Consider the following 12,904-nt stretch of genomic DNA (forward strand, 5'->3'; position numbering starts at 1 on the left):
AACCACAACAAGGACTCAAGGAGTAATAATGAGATCCCAAAAACAAACCATTTGCTAATACTGATCTAAGTCTCGTAGCTATAAATTATAATCAATCATTACCAACAAACGGAAAAGTTTTCAGACATTAAATATTCTTAAAAAGCTTCCATAATTGCTAGCATACTGGAAATGCAAAATGTTATGAGGAACGTAATCGCAGTTCAAGAATATAATATGCATACAACACCAGGAGAATCTTAGCTGAGAGTAGATGGGCAGATCACTCATTATCAAATTTAGAGTCCGTTTGGATTGACTTTAAAAAAATGACTTTTCACGGGAAATAACTTTCAAGCCAAAAAGTAATATGTTGGAATTGCCCATCTTATTCTTTTTGGCTTGTTTTAAATAATTTTTAACTTATTTTAAGCACTTTTTAATTATACCAAAAACTGGAAAAAAAATAAGCATAAAAGTTAATTTAACAAGCTTAAAAATTAATCCAAACACCCTCTAGCTTGTAAGAATTTACGAAGTGTCACCAATGCGACGTGTTAGATGCTAAGAATAGCGACTGATCCCATACCTCATGTTAGCAAATGATTTCTTATTCCACTGTCATCCTCCTATTTTTCTGCTCTTTTTACCCATTTTGCTGCTAAATCGAATAGTGCTCTCACCTGCTGGTCACATTTCTACGTCAGGCTCACACTGCTAGATCTTAAGCAGTGCACAATTAATTAGCAGTGCAGGAATCGCTGTATCAGACAAAACTGGCTGTGAATATCATTAACTCTTAAATCACACAACTTTCAAGAGAAAGCGGAACCAGTGAAGGAAAGCTGATAATGATTAACAAAGTCTTAAGACATCATACTAAACTCTGGTAGAGTACAAGATAAAATATAAAAGATACTGCATACAAAATCACATATCCCCAAAATTGGAATTACAGCAAAAGAGAACATGAAACTAGTCTGAAAATTCTGGTTGCAACAGTTAAGCAGCACCACCAGCTCCAGCCTTGCCTTTCTTCTTCTGTAGTTTCTTCATGTAGAACTCAAGCTCTTTTCCCTCCAAAATGTACCTATGGAATTTTCAATTAAAATACATATCAGCAAATCAAAAATCCTGAAACTATTTTCATGACACGGGAAGGAATGTACTGAGCTTACCCATCTGCTCTGCCACATTGACCAGGGCGGGAAGAGATACAGGCCAACAGCCTACCACCGCCAAATTGCTCTTCAATATGAGGATCAAGTTTACGATCCTTCTGGCGTGTCTCAATCTTCCTGAGAACATGGTTGCTCTTCTTAGTTTCCTCTGCAGCGGCAGCAGCACCTTCTCCTTCCTCAGTAGTTTCCTTCTTAGCAGGCCCCTTCTTCTTCCTACCAATGTCAACACCATAATGCTGGAGGTACCATTGTTTAAACGGCGCAGCATCAACTTGAACAATAGCACTCTTGACCAGAGTTTGTGTGCGAACAAGTTCATTGTTTGAGGCATTGTAGACCACATCAAGGATACGAGTCTTGCGTGTGACTGCCTCACTACCCCATGAGTAATTTCCTGTATCCAATCTTAGCGCCCTCCATTTCACATTGCCACCACGCACACGAATTCGTCGGACTGTCTTGTTAGTCGAGATCTTAGTATTAGCAGGCTGGCGGCCAAGTTCATACCTTCAATAAATTGAAATCATCAGAATTCAGAGTCAGGAATAAAGCTAAAAAACAGTGATTTACATATAGTTTCTCTTTATCATATTGTAATGATAAAAGATTGGTCTAACACATTGTTCTGCAGGCAAAGGAGAAGATGACTTTACTAACTATCATGTAGCAAAGGACTATATGCTCATATTTTGCCATGTTGGTTTACTCAATTGGGTTATATCTTAAACTATATGGCTAAAACTGATTTACTTCCATTCCACTAATTCAAATCAATTGAAACATCCTGGAATAAATCTTTTATAATTGTGGTAGTTAGATTTGTAGTCTCTGTACCTACTTATAGTCTATCTTCTGTTACAAATATCTAAGGTGATTAAATGATTTCATCTTTTAAATAAGATGGTTTAGCTTTTCTTTTCCAGATGCATAAATATCTGACCTACAAATAAAATCAGTAAAAACTGATCTTTTACCAGGACAGACACACATGAATAGTAGAACACATGATTCCCACATTGGAAAACCATAAAAAAATCACTTTCCCTTTTTTCAAGGCCCCTAACCTATTCCTGGTTTGGCTCTCCAGTGAAAAGATTTGAGATACCTTCTACCCTACTAAGCTTTGTAGAAAGCATAATCGTGGATCACGACAAGGTTACTAACAATTTTGAAAAGAACAGCTTCAGCTATAATTAATCTGAATCATATTTCCTAATTCCTTCTCGTTATAGACTACTTGTTTCCAAAGAAATATACTTGTCAGTTTGAAGGTAGACATTTGAAAAACCTAATTTTAGGCCTCGTACAATGACATTCACTGGGCTGTTTATATATCCATGGATTCACTCTCATGCCAAATCATGCCATGAACATAAACTCACTAGCTACAACATATTCTACCCTACAAACTAAAACTGAAACACGGGATGGATCAATTGAAGTACGTGCAAGCTGGTCCAAACACCATTCATAAGAAATAACTCTGATAATCACAGCCACTACTAAAAGCTAAATCAGAAGTTCCTTTAACCCCAGTAACTATAACGCTATATCAACAATTTTTTAGAGCCCAAAAAGCTACAAGTTTTATAACCGAATCGAGCATAATCATCTCATTTCAGTAGTATAAAATGGCTGACAAGGGAAATGCTGAGTACATTAAGAAGATAGAGACATACAAGATATGGTAGAAATGAGAACAGCAAAGATAACAGGCAAAAGGGTGTATCGAGCTTACTTTCGCTTCTTCCTCCAAGCTTTCTTCTTGCCACCAGTGGCACGCCTCTTGTGCATAGAATCTCGTGAGATACCTTACATCCACAAAAATAACATGACATATAATTAATAAAGTCTCTCTTTTTCCATATAATTACACAAGAAAACATAAAATGGATCTGCAGAAATGGATTGTTAAAGGCAAATGGAAAGAGAAAAAGAAGAGAGAAAATGGAAGCATACCCATGGTTGCTGAGAGCTTAGCCGCGAAGAGGCAGACTACACTTCTCTTTCACTTTGTAGGTAACAAAAACAAGAAGACTTCCAAAACCCTACTTTTAGAATGGCTGCTGCCTCCCAATTCTGGGCCTTATTCATGTTTGGGCTTGGCTTTTCGTTTCTCATTTGTGGGCTTACACTAATAGCCGGTTTGACCAAAGCTTTTAAATTCACCTTATTTTGAAAAGTATTTTTCTCAAAAAGTAAACTGTGTTTGACTAATCAATTTAAAAAATATTTTTAATTAACAATTAGTATTTGACCAAACTTTTAAAAAGTAATTCTAATGTATTTTTTGAAAAGTGATTTTCAAAGAAGTTACTTTTTATTTTCAAAAACTGCTTTAACTTATATTAAAAGCTAAAAGCTTGATCAAATACCTGAACTTTAGAAAAAAATACTTTTGGCCAAATAGAACCATACTATCAAATCTGTTGTTGCCTTTTATCATCTTGCTAAATTGATAGTTTGCAGGGGCTTTTGCATCTGTAAACAGTTTTGGGGCCACAATTGGAACATATACCAACTTTGCAAAAAAATTTACAAGTCTACCCATTTTATTATCAATTCCAGACTTATCGGGTCTGAAGTTAAAAAAAAATAGTCAGAAGTAAAAAAAATTGCACTTCTGATGCACTTAAGGCCAAATAGGTCTGAAGTGCAACCAATGGTTTCATACACTTAAGACCAATAAGTCTAAAGTAAAAAATTGCACTTCAGATGCATTTAAAGCCAATAGGTCTGAAGTGCAACTAATGGTTTCACGCATTTAAGGCCAATAAGTCTAAAGTGAAAAATTGCACAATTCAGATGCACTTAAGACCAAAAAGTCTAAAGTGCAACAAAAGCTTTCCTACACTTAAGGCTAATAAGTCTGAAGGAAAAAATTACACTTCAGATGCAATTAAGGCCAAAAGGTCTGAAGTGTAACCAACAATTTCATGCACTTAAGGCCAGATAGGCATGAAGTGCAAATTACCCAGAAATAGAAATTTGTTCTTCGAATTTTAACAATCCAATATATGATTTAGTATCTAAATCTACTCCAAATTAACTCAAATTTAAAACATAACCTCCAAATATCATCAAGAACAAACCACAATCATCAATTTGTCAAAACAATAATAAATCTAACGAACCCATTTTGCAGTTAAGAAAAAAAAGAAGAAGAAAAAAGAAACCCTAAACAATAGTAAAAAATAATGCGCCACTATAAAATATCATAAAATACGTTAAAATATGTTCACAAACACCATATAAAATTATTGTTACCCGAAGAAGAAGAATAAGAAAGAGAAGAAGGTCTGAAGTTGTTTAAACAGTGAGTACAGTACAAAGTGGGTACAGATTAAATGGGGGCCACCAAATAAGGCGCTACTGCAATTTTTACAGTTGGCAGGAGTGACTAAATTGATCCAAACCCGTCCAACTGATCCATTATTTCATGATTTAGGTGTAAAAATTGCATGGGGCGCCCTATTTGGTCGCCCCCATTTAACTTATACCCATTTTTTAAAAATATTTAACTTGTACTCATTTTTTAAACAACTTCAGGCCCCTTTCTCATCCTCCTTTCCTCCTCAAATTTAGAACCCTCTTTAGATTTTAATAACTTTATATACATTTTAATGAAAATTGCAGGATTTGGAGAAGAGATTTCTAAATCTTCAGAAGGTGTAGAATCAAAAGATGCTAAAACAATCTTTGCCGAGTACAAAAGTGTTCTCAATTCAAAGAATGCTGAAGTAATTTTGGTGAGAGAAACTTTCATTTTCTTGAACAAGCAACAGTAGTATTTCCCACTAATTAATAAAAGTATTATCTCACAAAAACTTCAGCTCTAGAGTTGAAGTTCACCAGTTACAAACAAAAACTTCAGCTATAGAGCTGAAGTTCGCCAGTTACAAACAAAAACTTCAGCTCTGGAGCTGAAGTTCGACAGTTACAAAACAAAAACTTCAGCTTCACCAATTACAAAACAAAAACTCCAGCTTCACTAGTTACAAAAACAAAAACCTTAGCTCTAGAGCTGAAGTTCACCGATTACAAAAACAAAAACTTCAGTAATTACAAACAAAAACTTCAGCAAATAGAGAACAAAACTTCAGCTACTATGCTTAAGTTCAGCAATTACAAACAAAAACTTCAGCGCACTTGCTACTTCAGTCTTATCTACTAGAATGCTGAAGTTTTGCGTGATTGTCTTTGCTACTTCAGCCCCGTATGCTGAAGTTACGCAAAAAAGTGGGTACGCTTGCAATTTTTATTGTAAAGTGGGCACAAGTTAAAACGTGACCCAAAAAGCGGTGTATATGCAAATGCCGCGATTTAGGCATACAAGATTTGATGGGCTTTATTGTTTGGGCATAAATCTATCTTGGCCCGTGAGAAATGCTAGACCAAATTCAACCCATTAGGTGTCTCAACTCAACCTGTCAGATTACTAATCTTCAATCCGAACCTAGATTAAACTAAAAAATTGTAAAATTCATCATATTTGTCAACTCTGAAGGTTCTGTAAAGCGGTGAAAGTAAGGGTGGCATGTGGGTTGGTTAGGCCGGGCTCGTACTAGGCCTACGAGCCCAAATAGGTAGTGGGCCTAAACGGGCCTAACCGGATAGGACCATGACCAGGTGGGGGTGGGCGTCCAGGTGGGTCAGTTCCTTGATATAGGCCCGCGAGACCGGGACCGTTTGGGACCGGGACCAACTGGTAAGTGGGTCGGTTCGACCGGTCTTAAACGGTCCTAAGTGAGCCTAAACGGGCCCAACGGTTATTTTTAAAAAAAAATATGCCAAAATGGTCATTTTTAGCCATTAGTTCATTTAAAAAATGGTCATTTCTAGCCGTTGGTTATTTATAAAATAGTCATTTAAACCCCTCACCCCCTCCCCCAACTTTGTTTTAACTCCAAATTTTTTATAATTACACTTTTTCCCTATTTTCAACTATAAATACTCCCTTATTCTTTTATTTTTCTCACAAAATCATCAATATCTCTCAATCTCTCTCTAATTTTCTTCTATAATTGGTTACTTTATTGATTTGTGTGAAAAATTGTGAAGTTGGTGAATTGAAGTATTCAACTTTTCAAGTCTTCAACGATAATTAATTTTCAGCAAGTTGTTCGTCAATTCGGTAAACTCGTTCCAACTCTTAAGTTTTAATATCATAGTTTTGTTTTGTTTTATTTACTTTGTATTGTTTGATTAATTAAGATGGATTTTTCGTTAAAAATGCTTAGTAAAAATAAGGAAAAATCCAAAAATGGTGAATCTAGTGGCCAATCTATTCCTCCTCCAATTTTCCGGGCTCCCCTACCCAAACCCCATACCCGTCCTACACCTGCTACTATTTTTGATAGTGATAATATTTTATTACAGTTTACGGAGAGTCAATATTTGCATAATGTTGGAGGTGGTGAACAATTAAACCATGAATATATGAATGCTCTTTATGGTAATCCAATTATTAATGAAGATGATGACGAGGAAATAGATTTTGATGAAACACAACCGGATGACAATATACTCACTAGTCTTGTTGCTGAAGTTAACCCAACTAATAATATCCAAATGATGCTCTGTCTGACCTTCCATGTTACTACCCCTACCTTTTCTAGACAACCTTCTAAAAGGGCTGAAACATCTCATGTTTGGACATCTTTTACTCAACTAAGAGAAAAAAATAGGGTTGAGTGTAAAACTTGTGGCAAAGAGTTAGCTTTAAATACGTTGGAGGTCGGGGTCGGGGGGAGGGAGCGGGAAGTTTGAGTAGACACATAATGCTACACCCTCAAGATAAAGTTAAATATCTTCGTATGAAAGCTTTGGCCGAAGGGACAAGTGTACCTAGTCAGGATGACCTTAGTACCGGGTCAAATCAATTTTAACCGGGAATTAACATTGTTACCGCTGGTATTTTATATTATGATCCAAGAAAAGATCGGAAAGAATTGACAAAAATGGTTATTGTTATGTGCTTACCCTATAGTTTTCCTTCTAACCCTCACTTTGTGCATTATATTGGAAAAGTTTTTAATCATACTTATAAAGGATGGCATCGCACAACCATAAAGAGTGATATTTATAAATATAAACATGAATATAAATAATATTTGCACTATTTATTTATTCACATAAATTGTCGTGTTGCTAATACTATTGATATTGGTAGAAGTGGTAATGAGTGTGATTATCTTACTGTTATCAGTCATTGGATTGATGAGGTTTGGATAATGCAAAAGTGTATTATTGCTTATAGAATAATAAAGTCACGTCACACATGACAGTTTATTTCTAGCACGGTTACGGATATTTCTAGATATTTTTGCATTAGTGATAAAATAATATTAATTTCAATGGATAATGCTACTAGTAACACTACTGTCGTAGTCTTGCTTACCACTACACTAAATTCTGCGTTTAGTAATATTTTTCATGTTAGATGTATTTGTCATATTTACCATTTAATTGTGGGTGATGGTATGAGAATTCTAAATGTTGAAATTAAAAAGGTTAAAATGTCTCTTCACTCGCTTTTTTTTTCAAACCGTAGAAGTAGACTGAGAGAATATTTTAAAAGATGCGATGAATCTAGCCTAAGAGAAAGAAAGGTTCCTAAACCTTGTCCAACTAGATGGAATTACATGTATGAAAGTTTAGTTGTTGCATATGAATATAGAAACCCCATAAACTCAATGTTTAATGCTCTTGTAAATGATGATGATGATGATCATCTTACAAATGCGAAGTGGGCTAATGTTAAAATGCTTGTAGATTTTTTAGAAAAATTTTATATTGCTACAAAAGAATTTTTTGGGCAATATTATCCTACTATTTCTAGCTGTTTATAGTTTATATTGCAGAACTTGCAAATTTATTTGATTATTTTTCAGAGGGTGATGAAATTTATGAACAAGCTATTGATTCTATGAGAAAAAAGTTTAAAAAATATTTTTTTCCTATTCTCCCTATTTATGGTGTTGCTGCCTTGTTAAATCATACTATGAAATTAGGAGGTCCTCAATTTTGATATGAAACTGTTTATAATGGTTTAGCACTTGAAGATGAGCAGTTGTCTACACTTCCGAAAGCACAAGCCTCAATTAAAATAAATGCTCAAACTATTTATAGTGTTTATCAAATTGTAATAGATCATGCTAGACCAAATGTTCCAACTCCTTCTTCTTCTAGTTCTCAATCATTTAAAAGAACTGCGAGAGTAAGAGCATTTACTGTTTGGGCCGGGTTCAGGGGTTCTTAAGGTTCTAGTACTAATGATTGTTCACAACTAAATAAGCTTGAAGTTTATTCGTCACAGAGAATTGAGGAAGTGAATCCCGACAGCTCCTTTAATATTTTGGAATGGTGGAAGGACAAAGCAAAACACTTTCCGATTCTTTCAAGGATGACCCGAGACATTTTAACTATTCAAGCTTCAATAGTGGCATCGGAGAGTGCTTTCAGTCAAGCAAGATTTCAACTCGGTGATTATAGAGCATCTATGAGGGAGAGCTTGAAAAAATTAGTACTTTTCAGAGATTGGATCCGTTCAGAACGAAGAAATTTTGGACTTGCTGAATCACAACCAGAGGTAGACAAAACTTATGAAGAAATGCTAGCTGAACTTGCGGAGAATGCAGCTTCGCCCGAAAGTAGTGATGAACAAGCTTCTTTTTCGCTACCCCCAATGGAAATTCCTTCGAACCTTGAAGGATTTATGAAATTTGTAAGAGATACCAACAAGAACAACAACAACAACAATCCAGTAAAATCCCACAAGTGGGGTCTGGGGAGGGTAGTGTGTACGCAGACCTTACCCCTACCCCGAAGGGGTAGAGAGGCTATTTCCGAAAGACCCTCGGCTCAAGATAATAAAAAGACAAAAATGAGAGAATATTAGGTTCACCACGGAGATCATAGGAACATAAAATGCAGAAAAGTGCAAAGCAAAAACGATGGCTAGTAAATGGATCCTGTGTCGAAAATAGAAAATAGTAAGACACGGCATTGCCCTTAGCTATCTTAGACAAAAACCTACGGTACTAGGCTCACAAAGTTACAAAGTAACGCAAGACTCAACTACCTCCTAGCCTACAACTGTAATACTTGACCTTCATAACTTTCTATCAAGTGTCATGTCCTCGGAAATCTAAAGCCTCGCCATATCCTGTCTGATCAACTCTCCCCAATACTTCTTAGGCCTCCCTATACCTCTTCTAGTGCCTTCCATAACCAGCCGCTTACACCTCCTTACTAGAGCATCTGGGCTTCTCCTCTATACATGCCCGAACCATCTAAGCCTCGCTTCCCCCATCTTGTCATCAATGGGAGCCACGTACACCTTCTCTCGAATATCATCATTCCTAATCTTCTCCATCCTAGTGTGCGCGCACATCCACCTCAACATCCTTATTTCTACTACTTTTATCTTTTGGATATGTGAGTTCTTAACAGGCCAACACTCAGCCCCATATATCATGGCCGGTCTAACCACTGCTTTATAGAAATTACCTTTAAGTATCGTTGGCACTCTCTTGTCACATAAGACTCCAGATGCTAACCTCTACTTCATCCATCCTACCCCAATACGGTGTATGACATCCTCGTCGATCTTCCCTCCCCCGTGGATAATCGAACCAAGGTACTTGAAGCTGCCTCTACTTGGGATAACTTGTGACTCAAGCCTCACATCCACGTCCACTTCCCCCGGCTCAGCGCTGAATGTACACTCGAGGTATTCCACCTTTGTTCTGCTTAGCTTGAAACCCTTAGACTCAAGAGTTTGTCTCCAGACATCCAATCTCTCATTAACACCGGCTCGTGACTCATCAATTAGAGTTATGTCATTGGCGAATAGCATGCACCCTGGCACCTCCCCTTGAATATGGTTTGTTATCTTATCCATCATTAGGGCGAATAAGAACGGACTGAGCGCAGAGCCTTGTAAGAGATACCATGTAAATTAATATGTAACTTATATTTTGGCACATCTTGATTAGTTTCGTTTTCACCTCAATGGTGGTATTAGCACCTTGTTGTGCTCATTCCATGAGGGGAAGGAAGACTAAGAAAGATATTGTCATGCTTTGTTAATGCTATAATAAAATTATAACGCATTGCTTTGAATATCGCTTTACAATATTTTTGTGTTTGCATTTGAATTCACAATTCTATAATATAATTTTTACAAAGAATTTCCTTGAATAAAAAATTTTAAAATAAAAAATAAAAAGTAACTGTTGGGCCCACTTAGACCCATATAGGCCCAAGCCTGATCCACCTAGCTCGGGACTATTAGTTCGTGGTTCCGTTCCCGGTATGGTTCTTAGAAAAAGCCCACAAAACCCGAGACCACTTAGGATCAACCCACGAAGCCCGGACCCACTTAGGACCGGCCCATAAAGCCCATTTAGGATCGGGCCCGGCCCACATTACAGCCCTAGGTGAAAGTGACAAGTTCTTTGGTAATGGCGCCAATGAGCTTTTCCCGAGTTCATTGAACTCCCTTCCCCTTAATTAATCTCCAGCTTCGAGATTTCATTTTAAGCTGTAAAGTTTTTCTATTTTCTCCTTCTCTTGATCTTTACTTTTGGTGATTTATATTTTGCTTTTGAGTGGCCTATTATAATAGGAAGTGAAGAATTCAATCTAAGGAGAATGTGCATTGAGAAAATATCTCGCCTTCAACATTCAATGATTGGCGAAGATTGAACATTGCAATAAATGTGAAGAAATTACCGCTAAAATTTTGAGTTAAAGCACGAGCATTATTTGTTAAAATAATGTATTTTCTTGCACGTAACTCAATACATAATCTTGTTGTGTATTTAATGTTCGAGTAAGTAAAATATATCGATATCTCCAAAAATAAATAAGAAAAGTTGGGTCGTGGCCTTGTATATAAAGGAGGAATTTTAAGAAACCACTATTGTCTAGTGGCTATTAATTTCCTATAGCTATTGTTGTTCCCAAACGCACACGCAAGTTATTTACCCTTAAAATTGAATAACAATTAAACTTATAATGTGATTTTAAGGACACGCGATTTCACCTAATACCAATTGATAAATGTGAAGATTAGTGATAAAAATTAACAATAAAGTAAAGCAAATCACTGTTGAGACGGAATTCAATCCTCGAGTTAGAATGCCCTCGAACTGATTGATACCAGAACAAGTAAAAATAAGGCAAGATGATGAACTAGAGAATATTAGCTAAAAGAGTATTATATTGCTTTCATATGCGAGAATCCAAGTGTCTTACAAATGGTTGGAGCTCCTCTTTATATAGTAGAGAAATTCTAATTATGGCATGACTCTAATTAAAGAAGAAAATCCCATGACTAACTAATTAATTGTTCTTGATTTGATCCGTTTCGAGATTCCCGCCATGATCTTCGACCAGTAACGGATGTCTCGCCTTTTTGTTATCATGCTATCTTCGATCTTGCTCGATGCCTGTCTCATTTGGTCTCAATCATTACTGGCCTCGATATCAACAGGTACCTCGAATCCCGAACTCGATACCTGATCCTTGTGCCTCGGTCTAATCTATTACGGGATTGATCTTTGATCATTCACCCTGGTCTCACCAAATCAATAAAATCGGGTGGGCCCGATATTATTCGTATATAGATAGTCCACTCATTTTTTGGAGTGTAATGACAAGAAACGAATTGAGGCTTCGAATTTGCCCTCGATTTATCACGATGTAAACATCATAACGTAAGCGGCAGAGGTGATCAAAATATCCCGTCGATTCGTATACCGAGGTATTAAATGCCTGTCAGATGTTGTCGGCCATTATCGGTTCTGAACCGTCATCTTCATCCTATAAATGCACTTTCCTTCTCTTGCCCAAACTTTACTTTCAGTCGCTGCTCTAATCTTCAAAGCTCTCTGCATTCTTTAAGTTTTTCATCTGCAAATCTTCAAGTTTCATTGTTAACCTTTTTTCGAACACCAAACATCCTAATCCTCATTCTTCTTTGTTCATAAAAACAAAAATGGCCAAAACATCTATAACCGTCCCACAGAAGGAAAAAGCTTCCTCGTCTAAGCCAGCCGGCGAACAACCAGCGGCGGAGCCACTCTCTGAAGAATTCTTTCCTCCGTCGTGCATCCTTGACTCTGATTTCAAAGTTGAAAAGACGTCATCAGTTCCGGGCCGATGTGAGCCAATGTCGAGGTACATATGCACAATTACCAGTAGCCTTTTAAACTAGTCAAAAAATATTGCAACTGGGTAGATAAGTATGTGGTAGTGCCCTCGCCTGAAGAGCCGATCACTACATATGTGGAGGGGTTTTTGAGTGTTTACACCTACCCGTTCACATTGGGTCCCATGGATCCAGTTATTTTCGACTTCTGCATGAAGTACGTGGTCACCCTCGGCCAAATACACCCTCCTTTTGGAGGATAATGATACTACTCTATTTTTTATGAGCCAAGTCGATGGGCTTCCTTTTACCCTAAGGGTGTTTATCGGGCAGGCTGGGACGGGCTGAACGGAAAACCCCCCAACCCGTTCGGTTAGCGGGCGGGTTGTTAGCGGGCTGGGGTTAACGGGCTGTTATAGGGCTGGGATTTTTCGGATTTTCGTGGGCCCGTACGGGTTAGGGCTCACACGGGCTCGGGCAGGCCGGACTTTTTTTTTTTTTTTTAATTTAAATTTTATTTTTCTTATTCAATGTTATTGATAGTTAAGTATTTGCAAACTTTTAAGTGTTAGAATTAAACTTTGAA

At 37.0% G+C, this 12,904-nt stretch overlaps 1 protein-coding gene across 1 annotated transcript; it reads right to left on the minus strand.

Annotated features, from left to right (window-relative positions):
• Positions 1-745: 745 nt before the first annotated feature.
• On the minus strand, positions 746-3,207 carry LOC104231794 (small ribosomal subunit protein eS8). Its single transcript, XM_009784881.2, has 4 exons — positions 3,120-3,207; positions 2,899-2,971; positions 1,158-1,667; positions 746-1,069 (listed from the first exon to the last, which is right to left on the minus strand). Exons 1-4 carry the CDS (start codon positions 3,121-3,123, stop codon positions 982-984), a joined length of 675 nt encoding a protein of 224 aa, XP_009783183.1. The 5' UTR covers positions 3,124-3,207; the 3' UTR covers positions 746-981.
• Positions 3,208-12,904: the final 9,697 nt, after the last annotated feature.

The sequence above is a fragment of the Nicotiana sylvestris genome, chromosome 9 (assembly GCF_000393655.2).
Source record: "Nicotiana sylvestris chromosome 9, ASM39365v2, whole genome shotgun sequence".
Taxonomy (NCBI): Eukaryota; Viridiplantae; Streptophyta; class Magnoliopsida; order Solanales; family Solanaceae; genus Nicotiana; species Nicotiana sylvestris.